At 41.1% G+C, this 24,983-nt stretch overlaps 1 protein-coding gene across 3 annotated transcripts in view; it reads left to right on the top strand.

The window, feature by feature from the left end:
• LRCH1 (leucine rich repeats and calponin homology domain containing 1) overlaps window positions 1–24,983 on the top strand; it is a 201,603-nt gene that overhangs the window by 137,663 nt on the left and 38,957 nt on the right. For all 3 annotated transcript variants that reach the window (XR_012644535.1, XM_074988003.1, XM_074988011.1), the window contains exons 14-15: window positions 2,642–2,689; window positions 4,070–4,142. Coding sequence is in view for 2 of the 3 variants with exons in the window: in XM_074988003.1 (XP_074844104.1) it covers window positions 2,642–2,689; window positions 4,070–4,142 (121 nt within the window). In the remaining variant the exon portion in view is untranslated. The remainder of the gene's footprint in view (window positions 1–2,641; window positions 2,690–4,069; window positions 4,143–24,983) is intronic.

Here is a 24,983-nt window from a genome sequence, read left to right as displayed (position 1 = left end):
TACGTAACACATGAACTAGGGGTCACCAAATAAAATTAATAGGCAACACGTTTAAACCTCACCAAAGGAAGTACTTTTGCACACAATGCATAGTCAACTCATGGAATTCACTGATGGGGAATGCTCTGAAGGCTAAAACTAAATGAATGAATAAAAAAATGAATTAACAAGTTCACAAAATATACGTCCATCAGTAGCTACTAACCAAGATGGGCAAAAAAAATACAACCCCATGCTACAGGTGTTCCCTAAAACACCAACTGCCAGAAACTGGGACTTGGAGACAAGGAAGGAGTCAATAGAAATTATCCGGCTCTTTCATTGCCTCTCAAACAACTAGCACTGGCCAGTATCAGAGAAAGGTTAAGGGGCTAGATATGTCCATTGTTATGTTCATGCTAAGGCATAAACCCCGAAAGTAGTCAGGTTTTAGACTCTGAAACACTGCCTGAATACCAATGAACAGGATACTCTATCATATACCCCCTTAGTAATTTCTTTTTTTTAAGCTGGACAGTCCCTCAGTCACTCCTGTTGAAGCTATTCTGCTTTAGATAGACAATTAAACACTGATTGGAGCAGGATATTGGACTGTGGTTCTCTCACATGCCAGATGAATACTCTAACCATTGGGCTAGAAGTTAGGTGGGCATCACCAGCTCCTCCTCCTCCACCGCTGCCCCTAACTGTTTTGTGTAAAGAAGACAACTCATTTGCAGAAGAAATTACTTAGTCACTAAGCCACTTCACTCTAGGAGAGAGGTTCCCGTCTGTGGTTTACTGTAAGGGAAATGTGACTTTGTGTAGCCTGGATTGAGGCACCAAACTCCCTGAGAGGGATGGAGTTTAGGGTGCACCTCTTGTCAGCATCTCCTATCAGCTAGCGTATAGAGCATCCCACCCAACATTCTGGTTTTGTGTATCCCATTCTTTGCCGCCTATCTCTCCTCAGTCTTTGTACAGGGAGGCATTGTACTCTAGCTATGTCCATCCCCTTATTGTTTCTCTGATTGTCTAGCCATTTAGAAGTTAAGCATCACAATTCCGAGCATCGTAATGCTTCAGCCCCTTTGTGAACATGTGACTTGATGCCACAGTTTACAAAGTAGTCCCATAGTGCTGTCTATTGCATCAGTAGTGTTGTGCTTCTGATGACAGCAGCTTCTGATGGTGTTGACAATGTAAACAGAGCATGTTTCACAAAATATCAGTGTTACGAAAATGACTTCTCCGATGGCACATGATTACTATGTATTTTAACAGGTCTGGCCTGCAGAGCAGGTATTGCCAGCATATCTGTTACAGGACATAGCCCCCTTTAATTGGGGTGGGGTGCGGGGAGGTGTTGCTGAAAGCTGTCATCTCTCAGCAGGACACATGATGGACTGATATATACTGACTTAGAATGATTTTTATTCAGTCTAGAGAAGATAAGTGTTGATTAAAAGTCTGAGAGAACCCTTTCACAAAGACTTGGCTGGAGGCCTAGGAGATACACAGGAAAGTCTGTGCAGGGGAAGGGTGTGCCATCTCCCAACCCAGCTTGCTGAAAACAGTCCTAATGGTTGGGACTAAGTGTTCTGTGTTGATTTGTAACTAGTGAATCAAATATAATAACCAGTTACATAGAACTAGATTATTTTTGAAAAGTCTATAAATTACTTTTTTCTATGCTACATGAAGAAATTTATTTTGCAATGCAGAGACGCAACTCACTTGGCTCTGTTTTAAGGAGACTGTCACTAGCTTGTCTAAGAATAGAAACGTTTGCCTGTGTTCTTCATGAAGAAAATTATTTCACTGAAAGGTTAACTAGTTGTTGAAGATGGAAAGTGTTATATAAATGCTAAATATTACCCCTAGTGGTTAATGATTGTACAGGTTGGACCTCTCTCATCCAGCACCCTCAAGACCTGGCTGGTGTCAGGCAAGAGAATTTGCTGGACGACAGGAGATCAATATTTTTCAGCACAGTACCAACACTTCCACTGCTTACTGGGCTCTCAGAAGACATTTAGGGGGTAAAGTACAGCTACATAACAGCAAAGAACACTATAGCTGGGTCTACACTTGCCCCCAGCTTCGAAGGGGGTGTGTTTATCAGGGCGACAGGAGATTACTAATGAAGTGATGTGATGAATACACAGCACTTCATTAGGCTAATTCTCCCTGCAGCAACTTCAAAGCTTCAAACTTGGAAGTGCTGGCATGCGTGTAGCCCTATTCACCACAGCACTTCATTAGTAATCTCTTGTCACCCTGATTAACGTGCCCCCTTCGAAGTTGGGGGCAAGTGTAGACAAACCCTAAGAGCCAGGACTGGTGGCTATAAACAAACTTTATGGGATCATGGGAAACTTGGACGCACCTATGAAAAATGGTCATCTAGCTAACTAAAATTATGCCATAATTACACCTGTTGCTAGACAAGAGAGTTCCGGATTAGAGAGATTCAACCTGTACTGTAGTTCTTACTTCTACTACTTATTCACGCTAATTCTTCTTGATGAAACTGTGGGTAGAATGGCATCAGTCCCTAGATCTATCACTATGGCAATGTAAACCTGCTTGTGAACAAAGAGTTCTTTAATATATGGTTAATTTACTTACTGGACCATTCTCTTTCTTTGCAAACATGCAGAATGATCTGTTTGTCTGGAATGTAGGAGGATGCAGTTCTCATGATGAGGTGAGGCACCACTGCTGTTTGTATGTAGTGGAAAATGTAGTTTTGATTTACATATTGTCCAATGGCGGTGTATTTTAACAATACCTAATATTTGAATATTTCTACCTGTTGAAAATTATGTGGGTAATCACAACTGACTGAATTAAAGTCGTAAGTAATTGTCTTCCATTTCTATTTGCTGTAGCCTGCTTCATTTGATACTTAATGTTTAATTAAACACAAAAATACAATCCTTGAACTGTTTCTGATATAATACACGGGATGTTGATCATATGTAAAGGCATACGTCTGTTTTATTTCATTTTCCCAAATTTAGCCAGTTTTCTTGTGTTGAGTAGTACCCTACCCCATGAGAATTCCCATTCGTTTCAGTGGGACGACTTGCTGAAATGAAGTCCACTCTGGCAAGGGTGACCCTGTTCTCTCGGTTTTAGAAGGAAAGGTCCTTTCCTTGGCTCTAGTCTCCTCCATGGAAAGACTCTCCAGGAAGGGTAAAGGAAAGGAAACCTCTAAGATTTCCCTTCTGACCATTTCTCCTTAATGGTTTCCATGGGGAGGCCGTGTGTGGGTAGCTCACAAATTCCAGGGACTATCAATGCTTTAGATGAAAGCTTCTCCCTGCCCTGCATAGACTTACACCTGCTGTCTTCCAGTCTAGTTCTAGTGGAACCTTAGAGTTGGGACTTCCATAATTGTGTCTCCCTCAGGGAAACCCTTTTCTGGTTGATTTCCACTGTGTTATTTGTGGAGGGGCACAAGAAGATGGTACAGTCATGCTGTACTAACTCTCCAGTCTTAGCTTTCCAGGGTTCAGAATGCTGTCGTGTTTGTTCCCTGCATTATTTCACCCACTGCTGTACTTCTTCCTCTCCTCATGCAAGGTGTGCACGCCAGTTCAAGGTCTAGGGTGAGGTGGGAGGATGATTTGAGGTGTCTGAAGGTTTTCCTTCACAGAATTTCACAACACCATAGGCAAAGCAGTTAAGCAAGGAAGGGAATTAATTCACTCAAAGAATAGACTGTGTATAAGGAAGGAATGTTTTATTCATTCTAAAATTCTGCACAATAGTGATGAATTGTTGTTCATGTGAAATGTTTTTGTAACAAAGTGAAGATCTGAAAGAAAACTGAAAAATAATCAGAGACAGTTAAAACAATAAGAAAAAATCTGCAGTTTTCACTCAGTTAGAATCTTCTTTGTAGTCAACAGGAGACCTGATGGGCTAAACACTGAATTAGGATTGCAGGAGGTTGAGCCTGTAATGTTAACAACTGGGGGAAAATTATTGCAATACTGCATGATAGAACCCTATATTTTGTGCAACTACGCATGCTGAGATGTACAGTTTCTTACTAATATCTGTCTTGAAACTTACACAGAGTGAAGAGAAAACTCTCACACAGTCTCCTGCTACAAACAATGCAGCTCCTTTTGGCCTGAAGCCACGATCAGGTAAGCTTGTGAGAGGATAAATTACAGAAAGGTTTCCTGTCCAGGAAACTCAAGACCTTTGTTTTCTTCTATCCTATACCCATCCAACAGGAATCAGTGAGTCTTATTTTAGTTTCTGAATCCTTTGCGTACTGGTGTTGAATGTTCATTTACACTATATATATCTATATCTATATCTATATCTATGTATCTATATCTATATATATTTAGTAAGAAAGGAGGAGAAGACACTACCCCTAGGCCACTGAAAAAGGTACATTAGAAGTACTACCTTTTCAGCACATTTTATATGGATCAGTTTTCATCCCTCATTTTTTCATATACAAAATCATCATATATTTGCCTAATACACCAGTTTAAATCCTATGTTCACCTGGCTAACACACAGGAATACATTTTAAAAGTGTTAATAAATAAATGTTATGGGATAATGAGGTTTATTTGGATAATTATTTTGCATTGTTCTGAAAATATATTCATGAGTTTTTCCAGAGAGATATGTATATAAATCAAATTAGGTATTAACATAGATACAGTTTGTAGTGGAATGAATTTGTGATATGCTGAATGTGTAATTATTGACATTTTAATTACTCTCATATAAACCAATTTCAATTGCTAGGATATTAAGAATGAACAAACTCTTTAAAATGGGATTTTTAAGAACCAAGGCATAACAGCTGAACAAATTAAAAATTACAAGCATTCTTATATATCCTTACTGCCTCAATTAATTTTAGATATATGTCAACATAGTAGTGCCCTCCAACTTAACTATACTCAGTATGTAAAAAGGACCTAATCTTTCACATATATGTTAATTAATATGTCTCAGTTGTTTCTCCTTCATATAACATAGTAATGAACAACCTGAAAGCTATTATTTTCATGAGTTTGAGTTTACTCTTAATTTATTCCAGAGTAAAACAATGGAGTTAGTAATGCTTGTTAAATTAGGCAAAATACATAATTTAAGTCGATGTATCTTAGATCAACTTGCGGTGGCATCGACATCATGCTGTGTCAACAGAAGGTGCTCTCCCATTGTCATAGTTTCCGCCTCTTGGAGAGGTGGAATACTGAGGTCAATTGGATGGCACTTGCCCATTGACTTATTGTGTCTTTCCCAGACGCACTAAATTGATACCTGCTGCATTGATTGCTGCAGCAGTGATTTAGCTCATAATGAAGATGTGGCCTTAATTGATCAAGACTGGTTGTGATGAAAAATGACAAATGAAATTCAGCACCTTAGAAATTGCTTACCTCACCTATTTCCCATCTCCCCCCAAAAAGCGAGCTTTTCATAAAGGCATTAAGTCTGGTCCTTTAATTTGGTTTACCCATAAACTAGATCTGAAAGTATGTATACAGACAAAAACAGTGTAGCTGTGAAGAGAGTTGCACTATTGGTGAACCTCGTGTGTATTAGTCTTTTCATATGAAAGAAGATTAGTTTGACACAGCTCTAATTTTTTTTTGTGGTAGTGCCATCATACTTTTCAAGCTTTCTTTTTCCTTCTTAAAGAATGTACAAGTCTAACTCTTCCAACCCCTCAGTCAGCGTTTGCTCTGAATCACCTGCTCTTGGAAGTCAGGCATGCAGTGAGCACCAATAGAGGTAGTATTCTTCTTCCAGTGATTGTTCATGTCCATTCAGTGTAGGAGTGTGTACTCGCCACTTGCGCCAGGACCAGATGATGTTTCTTCGGCGATGCCTGTGCTCAGGCACCCCCTAGAGTGGTGTGCACATGCTGCGCTATAGAGGATGCCTCTGGCACCCTCCACTCTCACTTCCTTCTTGCCGCTAGTGACAGTGCTTGGAAATTGCTTGTTTCAGCATTAGCTGTTTCGCATTTTCCCGTGAACTCTGTCTTCCGTGTAAATAGTTTCTCTTGTTAGTTTACTGCTATCAGTTAGTTAGGTAGTGTAGGTCCCAGGGGAGCTTAGCTTTGGGTCAGTGTTCCTTCTAATTTTTTCCATCCATGGGTAGAATACATTTTATTACATGCACCAAGGCATTGTTTGGATGTGCACCACCCAGTAGACGCACATGCAGCTGGCTGTGGCTGGCTGTGGGTGCTCTGTTAATCAGCTGAGTTGCACTTGGGTCTCCTGGGCTATCACCTAGGCATTCAGCTTACAGGGAACGCTGTTTGGGGTATACCCCATTCCCCAGGCTTCAGGTTATGTCTCAGTAGCAATCGGCCCATGTCGGTGATGAGCTCTACTGTGGTGCGTAAGAGAGGCTCACAGAAGAGGTAAATGCTGCATTTGCCAGTCTTTCGAGCCTGGAACAGAAAAGCAGAGGGGTGTTCATCTCCAGGCTCTCTTAATGGAATCTGCTTTACCTCTGGTGCACGAACACTTGGATTCAGCATCGAGCACCAGCACGTCAGTGCCCAGTGCCCCACTGGTGCTCTCGCCCTCCCAGCACTGTTTGCCCAGCTCTGCACAAGCCTAGGAAAGGCAGGGACAAATCCAGGACCTAAGAAAGGTAAGCCCAGGATGTCAACGGCGGTGGGCCGTCCTGTTGTGGCACAGCAGAGACTTTGAGCTCTTTTGGACTGCAGCTTCCCCTCTTGCTCCTTGGCTCCTTCGCAGCGCAGCATTGAACAGCTCCAGGGGCCCTCAGTGCCAGAGGCCTTTCAGGTGGACCAGGACATCCTGTCAATGATGGTACTGCCCACATCTGTAGCTGTGGGATCATACCACAAAGGAAAACTGGCTATGGCATCATCCCAGTCTCTACAGAAGCATTGTTTACTCTTGGGTGGAACAGACAAGGTCTCACCTCTCACAGCAAGCTCTGCAGAGCCTGTAGCCCATCCTGGTCCCATCGGGGCTTCAGGCTGCAGCAGGTATCAGGTAAGGCTCCCCAGGACTTGGGTGCAGATCTCCTAAGGCATGCAACCTCCTGGTACAGAGGGTACCCTTGGAACTAGTACTTTCTGTGGTCTAAGCATCGTGTGATGGATGGGTCCCTGATGCAGTGCCTTTCACCATACTGGTGCCATTCCCTAGCTCAGGATTCCCCACTGCGTGTCTGAGGGGCACACAGAGGGTGGCGGTCCTGCTCTGCTTTGTAGTACTGTTCTATGGCTGATCAGCACTGATCCTGCAGCCACTCTCGAGCCCAGTATGAATGGACAGCTACCAACACCCTCACTGCAGGTTCTCCAGTGGCTGATGCTCTCCAGAGGACTGGTCTTGCCGTTCCCCTGCTTAAGAATTTAACCCACGTGCTTCACCCATTTGGCCTTCCCAATCCCATCAGAGTGTGGGGCTGGGGAAAAGTAAGGGTTTCAGGAAGAGACAATCCAAGTCCCACTCTTCTGCCCAACCCAGCTCCTTCCTTCTCAAGGTCATCTCCAAGAGCCCCTTTTGAGGGTATGGTGGAGGACAACATACCCCTCAGGTCACTGGATCCTTCCCCTGTGCTCTTCTTCCATCGTTTGCACCTTTTTCTCCCTGCATAGAGCAACAGGGCTGTATGCTCCAGCTCCCCTTTGTCCCCTGTCCACCCCCAACCACTTCCAGCCACCTTCCTTCCCCATCCCTCTTCACGGACCATTCCCACGAAACACTCCTTCTGTGAAGAGGTGAGAAGAGATGCTCTGGGTTGGGACACTGGAGGAAATTCTGCATTGCTACTGAAACCAGAGTTTTTATTCCTGCTACTTTTTGTTTCTCAAAGCCACAGGAGGGCTCTGTCCTATTCTGGACCTTCATGGCCCAGTGAGTTTCAAGTTTTGTATGGTATCTCTGGCCTCCATTATCCCCTCCCTGGACCCAAGAGAATGATAGACCGCCCTCAGTGTCAAGTATGTATTTCCATATTGCGATATTCAAAGGGCATAGATGCTTCTCGCCATCTGTGGTGGGAGCAAATCACTATCTGATACTGGCTCTCCTGTTGGGCCTTGCCCCTGCTCTGGCGGGTATTTACCAAACGTAGGTCAGTGTTGGTTATCCATCTAAGGTGACAGCAGGTTCAGATCTGCCCTTCCCTAGATAACTGGCTCGTGCTCAACAAGTTTGTGACAGTTCTGTCCTCAGCCCCCAGCTCTCTCACTTGGTGGATGAGCCCTGAGAACATTCTGGCAGGAGTGCCACTGTGGCCCCCTCCCCACTCCATCAAATTGGCTTCAGGCAATATTGCACCTGGGCTTGGAGCATCCATGTCAGCGATCTCCAGACCCAAGGTCCTTGGTCCATGCATGAAGCACCCCTTCAAATCAATGTCCAGGAGCTGCAGGCAGTTCACAGGGCCTGCACAGTCTTCCTCCCTCACCTGGCAGGCAGAGGGGTCTGAAACATTGCAGACAGCGCAGTCACAATGTTCTGTGTCAGTGGGCGGGAGGGAAGGGACTCGACATGGTGTGCTCTGTCAGGAGGCTGTCCCCCTCTGGAACTTTTACATCCAGCATGGCATTCACCTGGAGTCGCGCCACCTCCTGAGAGAGGGAAACCTTTTAGCTGACTGGCTGAACGGGCAATTCTCCTCCCCACTATTCTCTTTTGAAAGTGGGGCACTCCCAGGTGGATCGCGTCACCACAGCGGAGAACGTGAAGTGCAGCTGCTTCTGCTCTAGACCCCCAACTAGGCACAGGGATCCTAGCGGACGCCTTCCTCATTCCATGGTCGAGTGTCCTGTTCTGAGAGTTTCCAATCCCCTCATTGGCAAGGTCCTGGTGAAAGTCAAACAGGCCTGGACCAAGGTTATTCTCGTTGCACCAGCATGGCTCCATCAGCAATGGTTTGCCACTCTGATGAGCCTTGTGGTGTGCCCTTGCTGACTGTCATAGTTTTCCTATAAGAAGGAACTGAGTGTGGAGGGGTCAGAGTGGCCCTATATACTATGGCTGTCCAGGGTGTGCTTGAGCTGACTCCTTTATGGGTGCTGGTAAGGGAAAATCTTCTGCAAAAATACATTTGGCAAGCATATACACCTCTGTTGAATGGACACGAGGAACTCATCTCGAAGAAAACCAGCAATGGAAACAGGTAACTGTCTTTTATAGTTTTCAGTTTAATTTAGACTTCAAGTTAAACAGTTTTTTTTATTCAAATAATATGGGGCCCCATGGGAGAGAACTTAAAAATCTTTGGAAAAATGTTTAGCACTTTATTGCTACAATTTAAATTTTATGGAGTCAGATCATTCTAATTATCATAATACCAGTGCAAAATTCATCTTAAATGGTTCTAACTGAAATTTGTAAATCTTACTCTAAAAACAAAAACAGAAACAAGGATATGTGATAGCAAAGAAAGTAGCCGAAGGGGGAAATAATGAGGCAGGCTTTCAAGTAAAATATATTTAAGCATGCCTTTCAGAGTTTATAGTTTATTTTTCCCATTTGATGCTACTTAAAATTAATGTTTTGCTTTCTATTTAATATTATTTCACTTTTTCCATAGTGATTTATGTCTCTAGGAAAGCTAAAAATAAACGTAGTACTAGACTTCTGGTAATGATCCCAGCTTTTTGAAGTACATACGCAAAGTCTGATTCCAGAGAATAAACCACAGTTACTTTGACTTCTCTGTCAGCACATATTAGATCTGCATTCATGAGTAAAAGTTGTCTTTATACTCACATTTTAAGGCCAGTCAAAACATGGAGGAAAGAAAATCCATCCCTGATGCATAATTAGGTATCCAAAGAAAATATTTGTCAAAGGTAATGAATGTGTTGTCCTGACCTTTTGGTGTACAGAAGCTAAAAGGAGTAACTCAATGCATTTTGAATTAGTCTCTCTTATGTATACACATTTGAAGAGCGGACCTCTCTAATTTGCATAAGTGATTGTAAAAACATTTGAACATGACTGAATAGGATAGAGCAATAAGTAACATGAATGTCCTTTTCACAGTAATTTTGTTTCTTGGAAACATTTTCATTCTCTGCGCAGGAATAGCTCAGAACAATTCCTGCATTTACTCTTGATTTCCAAATAGATCAAAGCAATAGTCATGCTATTGTAGATAAATTTGGGAATATCATAAACTTCTTGCCATCTTGTTCACTATAAAACCTTTGTTTTACTCAGAACTTGTTTTGGATGTGCCCATACCATCTAATACCCTTGGCAGTATTCAAAATATTCATTTCTACTTTTGTGCCATTTTTACTTTTTTTCCCCCAAGACTTTTACTGGACAGAGTAGTTTGAAAGCCTGAGAAGCAATACTTTTGTCCTCAAAATCTACGCTAAGTAATGGAAAAGAAATCAAGGTAGAATGCATTTTGCATCAGAAATTCCACAGGAAATAAAGAATTAACTGTTAATTGTTTAATTGAAACAAAAATCTGAAATACACACCTGTATCAGATCTCTTCATTTTGACGACCCTAATGCTTTAAAGTAAATTTCATTTGCGGGGACATATGCTAAAAATTCATTTTTTATATCAGTTGCAAAGAGTAACAGAGCATCAATTAGTAATTATTTTTATTAGACAAATAATAACTACCAACTTTTCATTATGTTTACTTTCTTCCCAGGAAGTGAATTGGCAGGTATGTGTACTTTGGAAACTCATGAGAATAATTTTTAACAAATGAGACTGTGACAGTGCTGGCAGTATTGCCTCGGGCACATGCTGACTTTGCAGGTGTTGATCCTGCTGGAAGTGTGTTCCGTAGGTTTGGCTGACTCACTGAATGCAGCTGGCTTCTCATCCACAGGATATAAGTGAGCTTAGGAGTAGCTAGCAGCAGAGTGATCTGAGGTTTGGTAACAGACAGGTTCTAAGGGAAAAAACACTAAGAGCAGCCAAACCTAATGACCTAGAATGGGTGGTGGTCGTGTGATATTGTTTTTAGTTACTTTTTAGTTAATCTTTCAGATTCCAGAAGGAGTGAATTCTTTTTCTTTCCGTATGTGCAGCTTTATTTGGAGTGGGGCAGAATGCTGCCTTTTTTGGAGACTTCAGTTTTGCTTTTTTTTCCATTTTAATATTGAAAAATAACTTTTCATTGCTAACAAAACAGCAGTCATGTAGCACTCTAGAGACTAGCTACATGACTGCTGTTTTGTTTTGTTAGAATACAGACTGACACAACTACCTCTGTGTTACTTTTCATTACTTTTCATAATGAACCTGGATTTCTGAGAGGTACTTTAAATTCATTTATTTTAAAATTAATTAGAATTACAGTTTGGCATTCAATATGGCAACATAGTGGTGGTTAATTTGTTTGTATTGTAACAGCATCCCGAGATCTCAAGCTCAAATGGTACATGGTGCAACACAGGGAAGCCAGCAAGAAGTTTAAAGAGGAGGATGAGTGCTGGGCAAAGATGATGATTTTTAGCAGCTGGTTTGTAAGAATCAGAGAGTGTGGGGCAGTGTGGGTTCGGGAGCAGCTAGAGAGGAAGGACTAGTAATCAAGATGGTAGAGAAAAGGACAGTGAAGGTTAGGAGGTGGAAATGAAGGAGATTGATGAAGCTGGTGGTGGAGGGATTTGAAGCACAGGGCAGAAGACTTGTAAGAGATACCTGAAGGAGGAGAAACAGGGAGGAAGAAGTTGTGGCAGGGGAGATGATGCTGAGGAGAGAGATCACATTGCTAGTCATGTATTTGAAAAAGTCTGCAAGATCCTGCACAAAGAGGAAAGAGAATGCAGAAGACGGGAGGGCAGCTGTACAAAGGATAGCAAAGGTAGGAAAAAAACAGGTGGAGAGGACTGAAATGAGGAAGTTAATGAGAGGGGAGTAGTTGTATTGCTTGAACAGGAAGATAGCAGTTGAAGAAGGGAAGAATAAATCATGAGGATTGTGAGGTCTTCTCCATGATAGAAGACGCAGAGAATTAATGAGCTACTACCAGTATATCCAAGAGGGTATTTTTAAAATAAAAACTTTCCTGGGAAAATCTTAATTGCATTAAACTGTGTTTATGCTCTTCTAATACTGAGAACCTGAAATACATAGTGTGGTTATCCCTAATGTTTTTTCTACTTGATGTATGTTTTTACCGCTGCAGTTGAACTGATGATAAATTTACCCATCAGTCACAGAGTCAGGGTTTCTTTCTTTCACCCACTGTGTAATCTATCAGCTCTTTTTCTTCATAGGCATTGTAAACATAATTCTGCAAACTGCTATGTTGTAGGAATCTTGTTAATAGTAACAGCATTAACTGCGCATATAATGTATGATATACAAATACTAACATTTATTTTTTCATTCTTTTTATTCTGTGCACCATCCTTCATTCTTTTCTTCCAAAATTATACATTTTATATTAATCTCATTTGAATGCCATCCTCTTTGTTACCTTGCAATCCTCATACCATATATGAAATGCTGCTACCCCGTGATTTTTCCCGGTCCATATACTACTGTATCTGGACTTGCTCTCATTCCCCTGCAACAGACCCACCCCTCACTCTTCCTCCTATCTCCTTCAACAAACTTACACAGGCTCAAACATGGGACAGCTATAGCTACAGTATCCCATCTGAAGGGGACAGTGACAATGGTAGGTGATCTGTACATATTTAATTTGTATATTTTCAGATAATTCATATGTTTAGTTACATTCCCCACATTCACCCATGCACTTGTTGTAATGGGTAAGAAAACTTCAGCATTAGAAGCTAAAAGACCCAGGTGGTACATGTTAGTGTATAAGAATGTTGTGTACATATTCTAAAAACTCCATGAGCAGGGAATATAGAAAAACAGAATCTGATGGTTACATCGGTACTCGGCCAAGAAGATGATATTTCATTCACCAGCATTCTTATCACCAGTCTCTTCTCCAAAGATGGGATTCAAATAGAGGTGAAGGGAATACTAGAAATATTTGAGTGAATAAGGCCGTGTTACTGAGTGGTTAAAAAAGGTAGGTCAAGTAAGCAGGTTGGTCTTCCTTTAGTTTGTTTGTTTCCAGCCAAAAATCTGTTTAGGAACAATAGCAGCTGTGCTGTAATTTTTTTCCAGTGACTCTCGAGCTGAACAGGAGAATTGCATAGATTTTTGTGCTGGCTTAATGGTGTATTTTTTGGATAATCAAAATTATTGAGGTTTTTTTTTTCAGTCAGCAGCACAGTGTGCCAAGAAGTCAGTATCTCTCCACATTTGCAAGTACCTGAGAGCTATGAAATTCAAGAGCATATATGATAAATTTGTCGTGATGTATAATAACCAAAGCACTGAGTAAAAATGAACAATTCTTTATTTTTTAACTGAAGCGCACACTAAATATGATCTCCTAAGAACTCTCCAGATTTCTGACCACTGTCTGGACACACTGAAGATAATGGCTTCCCCTTGAGAATTCTTCCCATGTTTCAGTGTGAACCTGGTGCATGCTGGAACAGAGTTTGGGGAATTGGTGAATCCATTGCAACGCAGTCAGTAAAATTGACAGCTATGTGTATAGCTGTTGAATCTGAGTGTGTTTGATTGAAGCAGCTCCCATAGCTTGGGTTGCGACATGAAAATGTTAATATGGCTTTACTCCTGAAGACGTTATAGTGCTGTATATCATCTCTGATAATGGATTCAGTGCACTGAATGCTCTGTGCAATAGAAGTTTAAAGTATTTTTTGGTTTTTCTGCTACTTAATTAAATCTGATATTACATGGGCTTCCTTGAACATGGAAAATTAGAAAAATCATCACTGGCATTATTTTAAAAAATGGCATTCAGAAAGCTGTGACATTCTGAAACATGCAAAGCCATGACAGTCATTCAGAACTGAATCTTACCTCAGATGTGGTCATATTTTAGAATTCAACATTCTTTTTTATGAAAATGGTATCATCCCCTCCCCCCCGCAAGTTGAACATGATGTAGCAGGAGTTCTTCTGAATGCTAAACAAGGAACATATATGAATAGTTTACTGTGTATGCTGAGGCCTTTGAAACTGTCTATAAGAGATTTTTTCTGCGCAATCATCCATCAGCCAGGTACTCCTACTTGTCTGGCCTATAAAACTGAAACTTAAGAAATTAGGCTAAAGCGTAAATCTATTTATTTTTAAAGAACGCATATAGTGGTGCTGTTTTTGCACATAGTTGAAAAAAATGCATTAAAGTGCAGTTTGTAAGCAAATATTCTTTGTCATTTGAAATCCTGCACTTCTGGCTTAACTAGAGATGGAAAACTAAAAAATTATTTGATCCCTTTTTAAACTAAAGTGTTGGGGTCTTCAGCAGCATGCTAGTACAGGTTGAACTTCTCTAATCCAGCACATTCACATTTGGCAACATATGTAATCTGGCATGATTTTAGTTAGCCAAACAACTGCTTATTATGGCCAAGTTACAGCCACTAGTCCTGGCTCTCTGTGTTCGGTGCTGGTATTTAGCTGTAATTTATTCCTAAATGTATTGTAAGAGCAGTGGAAGCTTTGGTAATGGAGCTAAACAATACTGACCTTCTGTGGTCCAGCAAATTCTTGTTTGGTATTGATTTGCATATTCAATGCCTTATTTGCACAATGACACACTCACCATTTGAAAGCACCCTTCTTCCTAATTTTTTTCAGGAAGAAGGGAGCTTTTGGAAGCAGGGCTATTTTGCATTTTGAAAACAGCACTTCTGGAAAGGTGAGTGTTCATCATTATGCAAATGAGGCACTGAATATACAAATCAGCACATCATTTGTATTTTTGATCAGCCACATTTGCATGACCCTTTCAAAGGGGGGGACAGTATAGACGTGTCCCAAGACTTGGAAGAGCTGATTCAGTATGGCTTAGGAAGATAATGTGAAAGAAGGCTTAGTGAGATACTGTCCGACAAGGTTTCCTTGTCCTTTCCATTTTCAGAAAATCTATTCCACCATTACAAGCCATATAGCAGAGTATGGGAAATGGAAAAAAGCTGGCTATCTCAACAGATCCGCAACTCTTAAATTATCTACTAACAGATCTCTTTTTGCATGTGAAAAATGGTCTGTTGGTGTGTTGTTGAAGAAAAATAGCCTTACTGGTTCTGAAGATAAAAGGAATTCTAGGAAAAAAAACAAATGTCAATAAAGATTTTTCTCATTGGAAAAGATATTTGCTAACTTTCTTAACTCTTCTTTATAACTCAGATTCTTGAAGTCGGTTATCGTTTTTTGCCTTGTGTTGCACACTTCCTGTCATACAGTAACCTTTACAACCAACAGTGTTCATGGATGATTGCTGTTTCGCACATAAACTCTAGATTATTTCCTTTTCCCAGACCACTTCATTGTGTATTTTTCAAACAGTATTTGCCATCCAGCCTGATCTCCTAAACAATCCAAATCCCTTTTGAAAATTGGCTTGCATTGTTCATTATGTTCAGTGCCTCCAATGTTCGTGTCATTTCAAGAATGTTGTGGTTTGAAGTTAAATTCTCTAAACTCTAAGCTACTGAACAGTATTACAGTTCTAGTCCCTGCATGCTTAAAGTATAGAACACAATACCTCTCCATTTAACACTGACCTTCCTTACTTATTCCCTACTTATTCAGCTCTACACAAGAGATAACGTAGGATCTAAATTCACTTATAGAAATCAGCCTGAAGTTGGCTATTTTGTTTTCTTTTTGATTGAGGTTTGTTCATTTGTTTAAGTAAGGCAACTTAGTTTCTTCCTGTTGATGATACTGGAATCAAGTTCTGCTCTTGGTTTCATGTGTGTGGTCACCCAGTGAAATGAATGGGAGTTCAGGATACCAAGGATAGAATTTGAATCTTGAAACTGAACTAGAATCTTAAACATTATCAAGTTTTAATGTCTTAGTTTATTTAAACTATTAAACTTTGTGAAACCTTTCTACAAGAGTTTTATTACAATACTTGCAACATATGAACAAATGTTGTTTACACAGTCTCAGCCCTCTTCCCTTCCCACTAAGATAATTAGATTTCTGAGCATTTAAGAGATGAAAATCAAACATGAAAAATATTGGAAGTTACGTAGTATAAAATCTGATTAACAGATTGTAGTGAATTGCTCTAGTGAAGAACATATGCAGAATCAATGAATACTGGGGAGAAATACACATCAAGGTTTTTTTCATAACATGGAACAATTCCTATTTGGCACTGTTGTGAAAAGGCTATCCTTCTGACTCGTGTGTACAAATTACACCCACTTTGCTGTGGTTTTCCTCAGTTGTAAGGATCACAAGGACACAGGATGGCAGAAAATCCAGCCTACTGTCTTGTATATTAAACTCGTTAGGCCACATCTTCAGCCACTGTAAGTTGGCGTAACTCACTTGGGTTTAGTGGACCACACCAGTTTACATCAAGCTGAACATACAGCCTCTAGATATGCTTTTTATCTTTGTTGATAGTTCATTAGGTAATGTGATCTGTGATAGCCTGGGGCTACCAGTGTAATTATAGTGTTTTTGTAAAATGAGAACAGTATAGGCAAGTTTAAGCATAATCATTTGAAACAATTTAAAAACTGTTAACTTTTAAGCTGGCTTCAAATATTAGTGTTAATGTTTAAAAAAATGTTGTTCTAGCAGTTGTAATCTTCTATGTTGATGTGTTTGAAAGATTGCTGTACAGTTTATCTATCTTAGGAAGTTATCCAGTTTACATAAGAATGGCCATACTGGGTCAGACCAAAGGTCCATCCAGCCTGGTATCCTGTCTGCCGGCAGTGGCCAATGCCAGGTAACCCAGAGGGAGTGAACTGAACAGATAATGATCAAGCGATCTCTCTCCTGCCATCCATCTCCAGCCTCTGACAATCAGAGGCTAGGGACACCGTTCCTTACCCATCCTGGCTAATAGCCATTTTGGACCTAACCCCCACGAATTTATCTAGCTCTTTTTTTAAACGCTGTTATAGTCCTAAGGCTTTCACAGCCTCCTCTGGCAAGGAGTTCCACAGGTTGACTGCACTGTGTGAAGAACTTCCTTTGAATTGTTTTGTTTGTTTTGTTCAGTTTCTTCTCTCCTCTCCTCTGCCCAAATTACCTGAATGGGTTTATCCTCACAACTGAACTACAAGGCAGGGAAGTGCTATTATCCCCACTTAACAGATGGGGAACCGAGGCACAGAGAGGGTAAATGACTTGCCCAAAATCACACAGGAAGTCTGGAGGCGAGCAGGTGCTTGAACTCAGATCTCGTAAGTTCTATGTTAGATCCCTAAGTATTGAATCTCCTCTGAGTGGTATTCAGATGCTTCTTTAATACAGAAAAGGCATTACGTTGCATATTTACTTGAAGCATATATAGTTAAAGAAATCTGAATAGCACTGATCACAAGAAATAGTTTATTTTTCAGATGCAGTTTTTCTCATTTGTATTTCTAGGTAGTTGATTGGACTGGCAGGATAAGTACTTGCAGTATTAAGTGTTCTAAGGTTTGCCTGCAAATAATTGCTAATTCCTACAATATAATGAAGGTGTGAAAATAGAAATAATCAATTATAAGTCTTACTCAAATGAAAGTGAAATAAATAAGCTGGGCTGACCAGCAATGAAGAAAACTACTGTACTTTGAGATGAAGAAATACTCTTCTGGGGCACACATTTGTGTGATATGGGCTCCCCTTGGTGGAACAAATGTATAATGCAGAATAGCTGGCATGTTCTGTACTGTTGAAACAGACTGAATTAGAAATGTATAGTGTATAACAGATGAAAGAATATCCTGTTCACTTGCTAATTTATTTTGTTTGTCTGTGTTTTCAGACTTAGCTAACTTGTTTATTACATTTTGAAGAAATTTCCTTTATGTTTAAGCTTTGTCCTTGTTACCTGAGTCAAAGTGAATTAATAATTTTGATGTTTACTTTCCATAAACAGAAGTTTGTTATTCCTGGATATTTATTTACAAACCTGTATCAATTTGCAGTACCTTGCTGTGTCTAGGATTTTTTAATTTATAGCAGACTAGACTGACCATATTCAGAAATAGCTCCTACAGCAAGTGAGTTGCTCCACAAAGATCAAATGTAAGGACTTCTCTACACCCTGGAAGATCGATCCACTCAGGGTCGATCTTCCGGGGTTTGATTTTGCACATCAGTTGAGCCCTGTACTCCTCACAAGATGTGAGGAATAAGGGAGGTCGAAGGATGAAACTCTCCTGTAGACCTTCCCCTGTATCGACAGAGAAGTTAGCCGAACGCAGGTATGTTGATTTTAGCTGTGCAATTGGTGCAGTTAAAATTGTGAATCTGCAGTCAACTTTCTTGGTCTGGTATAGACATAGCCTCTTGTCTCACAAGACTTACATCCTAAATAGGAATAACAGGACACAGACAATAAACAAAGTCCTATACCTACAATGAACGTTTGATTTAACAGACTAATAGAGGGGAGGGGCGTCCGTTCATGCCAAAAGTTTGTTAAATTTGAGGGTTTGCTTGTATTTACATAGTGCACCCCACCCCTGCCAGGCTTTCCCAACTTCCCTCCACCCACCAAATACTGTAAAATGGGAGACTCACTAAAGTTGCTGGAGCTGCCGAGCTGGAGTCGCCACTGCAGCTTCAGCCTTGTCAAGTCCTGGGCTGCCATCATGGCTGGAAGAGCCACTACCCTGGCTGGAGCCTCCACCGCAGATAGAACTGCCACAGTGGGAGCCACCACACACTCCTCCCACCAGGCATGGGGCACATATGCAAGTGACTTCTGCCCATGTACACGCCCCACCCCAGCGGAAGGAGCATGTGGTGGCTCTTGCAGCCGCGGCGGGAGCCGCAGCTGTGATGGCTCCTTTAGCTGCGGCATGGGTCCTGCAGTCCCGGCAGCTCCAGCCACAGTCGACTCTTGCAGCTGTGGCGGGAGCCCCAGACATGGTGGCTTCTCCAGCTGCCGTGGCTGCTCCAGCCACAGGGCAGCTCCTGCAGCCACTTCAGCAGCAGCAGCAGCAGCAGCAGCTCTGGTGAGTTGTCAGCATTTATGTATTTTCTTGGGGCGGGGTGTAGGGGAGAGAGCTGGTGCATTCAGCGGGCTTTGGGAACAACGGGGGCCTGGCGGACATCCGTTGTTCCTGAAGTCCACTGATCAGGGTCTGCTAAATCGGGGATTTACTGTAATAGTTATTTCCATTCAGAAATTTTCTTTTTCTTCTCTAATATGTCCTCATTAAAATATGGGACTAGAGAAAAAAGTTTTTGTCTTCTCTGGGCATGTGCCACTTCAGTGCAGCACATAAGCAACATAAAGAAGGCTAGCTTCATAGAAAGCCATGATAAAAATTTCCAAGGTAGACCAGACACAGACTCAGACAGAAAACACATGGCATTGGCTGTTAACACATTTTTTGTACGTTGCTCTTTAAAGTGTTGCTGAAACTGGAATAGAGATGACAACACAGTTTTTGGGTCTGCTGTTGCAGTGTGTGACAGGTGCATGTTTAGATGGTCGTGTGTGTATATTTACCTATTTCCTTTGGAATTGGAGGGAACATGCAACATAGAGCTGCATCTAGATAGTTTCCAGAATTTTAGATGTTGTTCACTTTAATTTTACCGTAAGTAACACCTTTAACTGATATACTTAGTTAATGTAGTAAGATTTTTTATAACATTAGGAATAATTTTTGGAAGTAGCCTGACAGAGTACCACCGTATTACTATTAAAAACACTATCAAAACAAAAAGCAGTCAAGTAGCACTTTAAAGACTAGCCAAATGGTTTATTAGGTGAGCTTTCGTGGGACACGCCCACTTCTGAAGAAGTGGGTCTGTCCCACGAAAGCTCACCTAATAAATCATTTTGCTAGTCTTTAAAGTGCTACTTGACTGCTTTTTGTTTTGATAGTGTATAGACTAGCACGACTTCCTCTCTGTTACTATTAAAAACACAGTGTTCCATTTCTTCAGGTATCTTTCTTTGTCCATGATGTCTGAAGGGAGTGCTTGGTAACTAGCTTGTGATCTGTTATTCTTGGATTTTAAATATGGATTACATGAATCTCTATGCAGAGCTACCAGGGAGTTTAATGGAAATCATCTGGCTAAATCCCCGTCGTATACTTTGAAAATGTGGGAGCTTTGCTGGGCTGCTCTTCATATTATGATGATTTTTGAGATCTTTGGGTGGGCTGGTTTTTATTGTTTAACTACTTGCATCTTCCACCATCTGGTTTGTGGCTTTTCCTGAAATAATTATTTTAATAAAGCATTTTACTGTACAGTCACGGAAAGCATCCGCTCATCTAGAACAGAGCAAGCTATTCATGAAGCTGTTGTGATCCTTGAACCCCTGGGGATCTGCAGACTATGAAGATTTCCAACAGATTTCATACCAGTGTTCCCTGTAAGTTCAGTGCTTGGGTGACTGCCCAAGAGAGTTTCAGGTGCCTCCCAGCTGATTAGGAGAGCACCCAGAGTGGGCAACATGTGTTTCTATTGCTGGCGCACAAGTGCGCACACCTTGGTGCTCATAAAATTTATTCCACCCCAATGGAAGAAATTAGAGGGAACACTGGTCTGTATGTCCTTTTGAAATTTTTAGGGATTCACAAGAAAAAAAAATTGAAAGCCAGCATTGGGTCTCAAACTTTTGTAGCGATGACCCCTTTCACACAGCAAGCTTCTGAGTGCAGCCCCCATCCCTTTATAAATTAAAACCACTATTTTATATTTAACACTATTACAGGTGTTGGATATGAAGTGGAGTTTGGGGGTAGAGGGTGACAGTTTGTGACCTCCGTGTGCCCCAGCCCCTGAGGTGTCATGACCCCCAGTGTGAGAACCAAGAAATGATAGGCCAAAATGACAACTTCTCTTTCTGCTGGCTCAAGGGCACGCCTCCCACTGTTTAGTCATGAGGTCTCTTAGTGTACTTTAGAGGACACAATGATCAAGAGAAGAATACACAATATAATCACAGTTATTAACTACAGCTATTTTAACATTAAAGAAAGGAAAGAAAACATTAAACAACACATCACATGATTGAACACAAATGAAACTGTTTACTATTATTACAGTCTCTTGTGGTTGTCTGTCTATGAAGAGAATTAAATAGAGATGACACCCTTGAGAGTGAACCACTTCTGGGATGTTAACTTTCCCTTGATAAATTAAGATTTTATTATTGCTAAACATTATTGAGAGTTCAGTTTTAGTATCTTATGAGAGACTTAAAACTGTTTATATATGGGCAAGGTAATTCCAGTGCAAATGAAATGTGTCTACTTAATAATAATGTAAACAGTTCGTAGCTGGACAATGTAAGCAAATAACTAAATCCTATGCAAGTTGAAAAAGATATGTTAATTACTTAGAAGAAGCTATTTAAGGAGTTGCCCCTAAGGCAGTCCAGTTATCATTATTAATGCACTTAAATCCAGTTACAACCCACTGTTTCTCTGTTTACCAATGTTTAGCCCCTGTCTTTTTTTCAGGAAGACACAGACTAACCACTTGGTATAAAACAGAAGAAACTGTTTGTCATGGCCAGACCACGGGCAGACAGACCTAATAGTTGGAGCCAGAATTTGCAGCCACAAGATAGGAGTTAGAGTCAGCTGGGTCAGAATACTTGAAGATCAGAAGCTGAAGACAAATTGAAGGTCAGAACAAGGAATCAGGAACCAGAGTCAGGCCAGGTTAGGATACCAGCAGTGAGAGGCAAGAAACAAAATACAGATGAGGAACCACATGGCAGATGCCAAGAGTTAAGTTGGGTCAGGATGCAGAAAATCAGGCTGCAAAAAGTACCAAGTCCAGGGGATGATGGAGCCCAGTTGCTCAGACAGTTTCGTGCTGCTGCTTCTGGTTTGAGAAGACCCAGAGGACCAATTAGACCTCAGGATAAGAGCTACTGGCGGCTGGCTTCATGGGCTCCAGGTCTGCCATTGTTACCAGGCTGCCAGTTTGAGAGTTGGTGTGTTGTTGCTCCCATGGAACCTGCAGAATTGGGTTTGAGATCTGTGGGTCATGACACTAGCCCCATCTTTAGGGGTTCCTTCTTGGCTACGTGGATTCAGGTTTCTTAATGTAGTTCCTGTGGAAGGCCCAAACTAAGGCAGAAGTGTGAACAATTCCTTTTTGCTCCCAAGTGCATTCCTCTGGGCTGTAATCTTCCCATTCAGTAGGTACCCCTATTGATCTTAAAATTTGAGTACATCATGAACAGTGTATTCCTCCTGACCTTGTGTAGAGTGAACTCCAAGGGATCAAGGAATCTTGTAGGTGATCTAGTTGATTTGTTACCAGATAGAGTACAGACCAAAGTACTGGTAGTCCAGTTTCTAAGAGGGTTTGTCCATGTGGAGGAGTTCTGTAAAAAGCCATGCCTTTTGTCTTACAGAGTAGGTGGCGATCTATTGTCTGTCTGCATGTAGTCTTCCTTAACTTTTCCAGGATGTCTCTGTACCGTCTCTTGGATGTGATGGATGCTTTGTACTGGATCTGAGGCTGATGGATTGCAGGAGGATGTGGGTAGTTCTGGGTGAAATAAGGGATGGTACCAATAATTAATAAAGGAGCTATGGCCTGTGAACACATGGTATGCATTATTACAGGAGAACTCAACATATTGTAACAGTAAAGGCTAGTCAACACGATGATGGTTGATGTAGCATTGCCAGTACTGGTCAAGATCCAGTTGATTCTTTCCATTTTGCTATTTGACTGAAGACAGTAGGCAGAGGACAGTTGCATTTAGACTTCTAATACATGCATGGCCTTGTGCCAGAAGTGGGCAAGAAAGTGTGGCCCTAGACAGAGGAAACGTGACTAATTTGATTCAGGAGCCTCTGAAGACAGACTACGTTGTTTATCCAGAGCCCAGCAATTGCTCCTGCAAAGGGTAAATCCATGCAGGGAATCAAGTGAACCATTTTAGTAAAATAGTCGTTCACTCTCAGGATGGTCAGGAAACTATGTGATTCCAGTAGATCCATCCTAACATCTACGGAAATGGTCTTCCAGGGCCAAGATGGGATGTCCAGAAGTTGGAGGAGATTGCGCGGTTTCTGGTGTAGGATATTGGGGCAGGCACACAGCTGGCAAGAAGCAAGAAAGGTCTCTTTCATGGAGTTCCCTGAGAAGAACTGGGATATTAATTGCCAAGTTTTATCTCACAGTAAGTGTCCTACCGGGTGGAGTCAGCAAGTCCTGCAGGTCCTGGGAAAATATAGATGCAGTCCCTTTTGGTTCTTCATTGATAATAGCCAACATATCAAATTCTAGAGACAGGCAGAGTGGGTGAGCATGAACAGGCCCTGGTGGTGATTCAGATTGAGAAAATTATGAGACTTGATTATATGGATTGATTCCAGACTTGGAGCCCTGTGGAGTCATATCTTCAGGACAAGTCATCAGCTTTGCCATTTCTAGTTCCAGGGTGATGGGTCAAGGTAAATTTGAACCAGAAGAAAACTAGTGTGTACCTGAGCTGTCATTGGCTTAGGGTCTTAGCTCTGTACAGATGCTCTAAGTCAGAGGTTCTTAACCTCGGGATGTGTGATGCCCTTTCTGGGCGTGCAAGACATGCCAGATTTTTTTAGAAGGTAAATCATCGAAAAAATTAAGCACAGGTACGTAAGTACAACTACTTTGTTTCATCAAGCCTATGTATTTATTAACATTATACATTTTTAATTATTACTGTAATATACAAATAAAAATGTGTTTTTATACAGTTAGTCACTAACTTTTAGTGCGTCGGTTACAGTGTACTTCTGCAGCAAAACTCCGCAACGTCTCTGGGTAGTTCTCTGGTATTTTTGTATGCCTACTGTACTATTATTTGTGGTGAGTAATAACATACAAATATTTTATATATATTTAATATGCATTTAAGTGTATAGGCCCCAACCATCTCCATTTTTGATAAGGGGTGCGAGAACATATTTTGAGAACCAAAGGGGGTGTGCAGACTGCAGAACCACTGCTCTGAGTTCTGATGATCAGTAAACACTTGAACCAGGTGACAGGCCCCTTCCAAGGAAGGTTGCCACTTTTTTTAATTGCCAAAAGTTCGTTGTCAGTGATCTCATAGCTTCACTCAGCAGAGGTAAACTTTATCAAAACAAAAAAGAAGTCATGTAGCACTTCAGAGATTAACAAAATAATTGATTAGGTGATGAGCTTTCGTGGGACAGACCCACTTCTTCAGACCATAGTCTTACCAGAACAGACTCAATATATAAAGCACAGAGGTTGAAAAGTTATCAAGGTTGGCAGATCAGAAGTGCAGAGGGGCAGCCAGCGGGGGGTGTGGGGTGGGGAAGTTAAGAGTTAGATAAAACAAAGTATGTAAAAAAGTCCTTATAATGGTCCAGGTAATTGCTGTCACTGTTCAAACCACATGTTAATATGTCAAATTTGAATATAAATGACAGTTCTGAGCGTTCCCTCTGTAGACCGTTGTTAAAGTTCCTTTTCACTAAAACACAGACTTTCAGGTCATTAACAGAATGGCTCAGTCCATTAAAGTGCTGGCTGACAGGTTTGTGTGTTTGGAGTTTTTTGATGTCTGTTTTGTGTCCATTCATTCTGTGTCTTGTATGTTTATGGTCTGAAGAAGTGGGTCTGTCCCTTGAAAGCTCACCTAATAAATTATTTTGTTAGTCTTTGCAGTGCTACTTTACTGCTTTTTTGTTTGGATAGAATATAGATGAGCATGGCTTTCTCTCTGTTACTTTGTTGAAGAGTGTTTGCAGTCTGTCCTATATACATGTGGACATTTTTGGCACATAATGGCATATATGATGTTAGTTGAGGAACAGGAGAATGTGCGGTTAACATGGTTAGGTCCAGTGATTGTATCTCAGAATAGGTATGTGGACAAAGCTGGCAACGGGACTTGTTGCAAGGAAAAGTTCCAGGATTAGTATTATTGTGGTATAGCCTGTGGTTGCTAGAGAGAATCCTCATAAGGTTGGGAGGTTGTCTATAGGAGAGAAC

This window comes from Carettochelys insculpta, chromosome 1 (assembly GCF_033958435.1).
Source record: "Carettochelys insculpta isolate YL-2023 chromosome 1, ASM3395843v1, whole genome shotgun sequence".
NCBI classification, from domain to species: Eukaryota; Metazoa; Chordata; order Testudines; family Carettochelyidae; genus Carettochelys; species Carettochelys insculpta.
Note: the sequence above shows the minus strand (reverse complement) of the source record. Positions and strands in the feature narration are given on the sequence as shown.